Below are 4,831 nucleotides of genomic sequence, written 5' to 3'. Positions count from 1 at the left end.
ATCCAATTCCAAGCCGAGCCAAGCCAAGCTGAGCCAATATGCATAAATTCATTATAAAAAACAACAGTAGCCATTACTATATATGTACGCACGCAGTTCAAATTTTTCGGGGAGAATTCAAAATAGTTTAAGACCACACCTTGCTTAACATCCGACTCCAAGCCGAGCCAAGCCAAGCTGAGCCAATATGCATAGATTTATAAGCGCTTTTATATTAAAATTTTGCTCGCTTTTTAAACGAATATCCCAATATAACAAATTCTCCATCCTATTTTAACTTTCTTTGATGCTTTTTAATCAGTCAGGTTACAAAAATCATTAGTGATATCGCAATGAAATCAATTTGAAATTTTTTTTAATTATTGATAAAATTTTTAAATTGTTGATAAAAATAACTAGTATATATAGTGTAGTAAAACGTTTAGTATATATAGTGTAGTTTCTGACGTTGATTCGCTATTTATTGATTTGTCGTTTTTTTCTTCCTCTGTTTATATTTGTAATTTTTATATTTTAAACAACGCAAGTTTCGTGAAAATTTTTGTCACGAACGTTTCTCTGGGCAAAATTTTAAAAAATGCCACTTTCACATATCCTTAATTATAATATTTAATGCAGAATAAGCAATGATGAATACATAAAAATCTGACAATGACAAATTTCGTAATGTAGTAGAAAAGTAGTAGAAAAGTGTTCGAGTGTAAAGTGGGGTTGAAATCATTTCCATATTGATATTGAGATAACCAATTTAGTGCAACCTGAAACAGAAAAATTTTCCAATAAAATTTAGATTTGGCAGCTAATTGAACTTAAATATGGATGAGAAGTTCGGATGAATTAACCGGACTTAAGCCTTGTCAAAATGTTAAAATTCAAATTTTCGGTCCAAGTGGTTACGTTCGAAAGAAAGACCTTATAAGAGTGAACTGAGCATGCTAATGGAAGTTTTGAAACTCGGGAATGAAAAATAAAAATGAGTTATAAGCTAAAATGCTAATATTATAATTAAATGTGCCATTATTATTATGATCTATTGACTTTTCGATTACCGTTTGCTTGTTTGCTAATTCTTCTTCTCCGTTGAGAATAGTCATTACCTGTTCATGAAGAAATCTCCCAACAGCAATTTTTAGTGAGCATTCAACTCTCAAAATGTTGTCTTCTTTCAAACTTGGCTGAACTGAGAAAGTTAAAGGATGAACTGGCAAAAAACATTTCACAGGAGTTAGTTAAGGTTATGATTGTTTGTCAATAATTGTTTGTTTTATTCAAAAGCTTTTAGCAGTAAAGTCGGTTTTTTGTAAAAGAAGTAAAATGGGAGTAAAAATTTATTAATTATCTTTTTTATTTAAAATTTAACTTTTTTTAGATTATGTCGTATCAAATTAATTTCATAAACCTTCAACGACTATAAAAAAATTGTTGTATTGAAGTAACTTTGCCAAGTATATTTACCTAAAAATCGTAAAAATTAAATTTTATGCGGACAAGTTTGAAATCAACTTGACTACGAACCAGAAACAATACAATGCATGTTTTTCTTGAAAAAATTGCTTGCTTGTTTAGAACATGATGATGAATAAATTCACAGATAAAAAAAACGAATATTACAAAAACAACAAAAGCTTATTAAATACGAACGTATATAATTTAAGATAACTAAATAAAACTAAAACTAACAATAATTTAGTTAGTATTTTTGAACACAATGGAATAAATATTTAATCCGACGATCAAAAAATATTTGGTTAGTTTTTGTACTATGATATTTGTCTAAAGAGTATTTAAATGAAATCTCTTTATGAAATTTTGAATAATTTCTCATTATGATTTTTTTTATGCAGAGTGTATCCATAGGCGTAGCCAGGGTTTTGTTCTCTGGTGTTCAAAAAACATATTATTATTCATTTTTTAACCTAACCCAATATTGTTGTTTTCCTACTCATATTTCTGGTAGCACTATTGATTTTATAATAGCTTCATCTTTTTCTAAGCCTATTTGGTAAGCCTCTGTAGCTCTTGTCATTATTCTGATCACCTTCTTATTGAGTCTGTTTGTTTTTTTAGATTTTCTTCCTCCTAACTCATCTATGTCTATTTCTAAAAGATGCTGATCTTCTTTATTTGAGTTCCTAACTCTAGCTTCATATTTTTCCGAATTTATTATTGCAAAGTTATGAGTGTTGCTATTTGAGCGGATAGCCACATGGACGCATGAAATTCAATTTCTCATTACTCAGACAAGATCTCTTAGGCAATATAGATTATAGCAACCCTAAAGCTTACGAATAACACAAAGAAACATATATAGAACGCAATTATCAATATATAGAATTTATATCGGCGACATTAATTGATCTAGTTAAGCAGTCCGAGTTGGCTCAATTTAAATCTATCAGAATTATAGTTTTAGATCGACCGCCAAATAGTGATTTTTCCAAATTTATGATCGATTTTGAACAAATTTTAACTGACACAAACATGCCAACATATATAATTGGCGATTTTAATATTAATTTGGATCTTGATAAAAAAGACAAGTTGGACTTTGAACAACTCTTCTTTTCATATAATTTTAGTCCACTCATCAATCGGCCAATTAAATTAAAAAACACACAAAACACACAGTTATTTTTTCTTTTTAATTCTGAATTCATTTTTAAGAAATTTAGCCACTACAGTCTCTTGAAATTTTCTTTTCCTCTGGTTGTTCTGTTGTGAAGCCCTCTCATTGAAAAAATTATTAGATTTTTCTTTGGTGGTTGGATCGTTTTTAAAAAAGATGTCAGATCTAAACATTTTATAGTCCCATAAATCGTTGTTTTTTTCTTTTGTGAATGATGAACCACAATCACATTCGGATGAGGTATTTTTATGAACGTATAAATTGGAAAATTCAGAACATGATTCATATTCATTTCCATCTTTGTTATCCTCATCATCTGGCATTATTTCATCATTGTTATCATTATTAATCTTATCACAATTCGACCCAACAGATTTATCTTCATCTTCTTCATCATTATCTCTATCATCAGAGGATGACAATGATTCATCAATACTCAAGTTACTATTATTTTTATCATTATCATTATTATTACAATCATTATTATCAATTTTATCATTATCATTACAATCATTATTATCAATTTTATTTTCATTATTTATATCGTTATTACAATTATTTTTGGCGTTTTCGACCAATTTGATTGCGTCATTTTTTATGGCCAGCAGCTCCTGTTCGCATTCGAGCCAGGGCAAGATGCATTGGGGACAGAGTGGAGCAATTTTATTTACAAGCTTTTCGAACATGTTATAATCACATCTCTCTTGCTCTGAAGTGACTTCATAATTTTTCTTTATGATGAAAATAACAATGAAAATAAACATTAAGAAACTGTCAACATAAAATTCAAATAAAAATAAATGTTTTGTATATCATAATTTTTTTTTAAATGAACACATATAATAAAATAGGAAAAAGTAGGAATATTACTTTGAATCCAAGAGCACACACTCTCGACACGGACAACAATGGGGATATTTTTTCAGAAAACTGATCGAGTGCTACTGCAGGGCAGTTCAGAATGGAACACAACTGAATTAAATGTCGATGCAGTTGCCATGGTGATGATCTATCCACAAAGAATATTGAGAGATTATTTTTCTTGGCATGTTTTGTAACATCCTGTAGACCGATAGCCAGAAGCTTCCTAAATTTATTTGCTTGTGTTTTTTGATCATTTTTTTGAAGTTTCTTTTTTTCTTTTCGAGATTCTTTGTCTAATTTTATTCTTGCTGGCTTCTTAAAAACTTCATTATTGAAAAATCTAAATAAAGATTAAACAAAAAATGGTGTATTTTGGTTTTTAAATTGAAAGAAAAAAATTAAATTAATTGATTATTGAAAAATTTAAAACATAAAAAAATCAAAATTTTATGTAAAATTTTAAACTCGTTAAACCTTTCTAATTCATTTAAGATGTCTTCTTGAACCTTTTGTTCCACATTAGGCCTTTAAAAAAAATGAAAAAAAATCATCAAATATAAAAAAAATAAAAATAATTTAATTTAATTTTTATTTAATGTTAATCAAAGAACATAAAATTGTAACAATAATAACTAATAAATAAGAAAATAATTAAGAATTAAGAATAAATAAATAAATAAACAGAAAAATAATTGGGAATTAGAATCTCATAATCCAAATCCTACATTCAAATAAGTATAAGAAGTAAGATCATTAATTAATAAAACCATATTTTTATGAACAAATGCTCCGTCTAACTATTACTAACTAAATCTCTACATTGAAATTCTAAGCAAGGCTAACCAAATAATTTTGTAAGGTGCACACAGAACGGCTTTGGGAACAGATTTTTTTTTAATCATCGAGCGAACGCTCCGATTTTTATCATAGACATTCAACTGACTCGCAGCCTTTTTATCAGTCATCGTTCAAATAATTCGCTAAATAGTTTAAATCATATAATTAGAATAAATTTAGTAATCAATATTCGCGAAAATATTGTTTACAAAGAACCATAAACAACGAACTCCATTGAAAAAATAGAAAATGTTGAAATTTTATCACATTAAAACCATTTATATAGATTACGTTATAATGTTATATTACATGTTATACATGTCCACGCCAAAATTTATATGCATTTTATATGGGTGAATAACATTGAAAAATCAGCGGCAACAACAACAGTGTGATCATATATACAGAATATAACATATATATGTATATATAAATATATATATTTCAAAAATTCAACACTACTTTACATTCATTTTAAAGTAGTGTTGAATTTTTGAAATGTTG

General features: G+C 27.8%; 1 protein-coding gene across 1 annotated transcript; it reads right to left on the bottom strand.

Moving 5' to 3' along the window:
- Positions 1-2,628: 2,628 nt before the first annotated feature.
- HELRODRAFT_164424 (hypothetical protein) lies at positions 2,629-4,455 on the bottom strand (the record flags this gene model as incomplete). Its single annotated transcript, XM_009029365.1, has 4 exons — positions 2,629-3,357; positions 3,497-3,830; positions 3,965-4,015; positions 4,334-4,455. The coding sequence occupies 4 exons, from the start codon at positions 4,453-4,455 to the stop codon at positions 2,629-2,631; spliced, it is 1,236 nt and encodes a 411-aa protein (XP_009027613.1).
- Between the last annotated feature and the right edge of the window lie 376 nt (positions 4,456-4,831).

This window comes from Helobdella robusta (genome assembly GCF_000326865.2).
Source record: "Helobdella robusta unplaced genomic scaffold HELROscaffold_6, whole genome shotgun sequence".
Lineage (NCBI taxonomy): Eukaryota > Metazoa > Annelida > Clitellata > Rhynchobdellida > Glossiphoniidae > Helobdella > Helobdella robusta.
The sequence above is the reverse complement of the archived record's forward strand: the minus strand, read 5'-3'. Positions and strand labels throughout refer to the sequence as shown.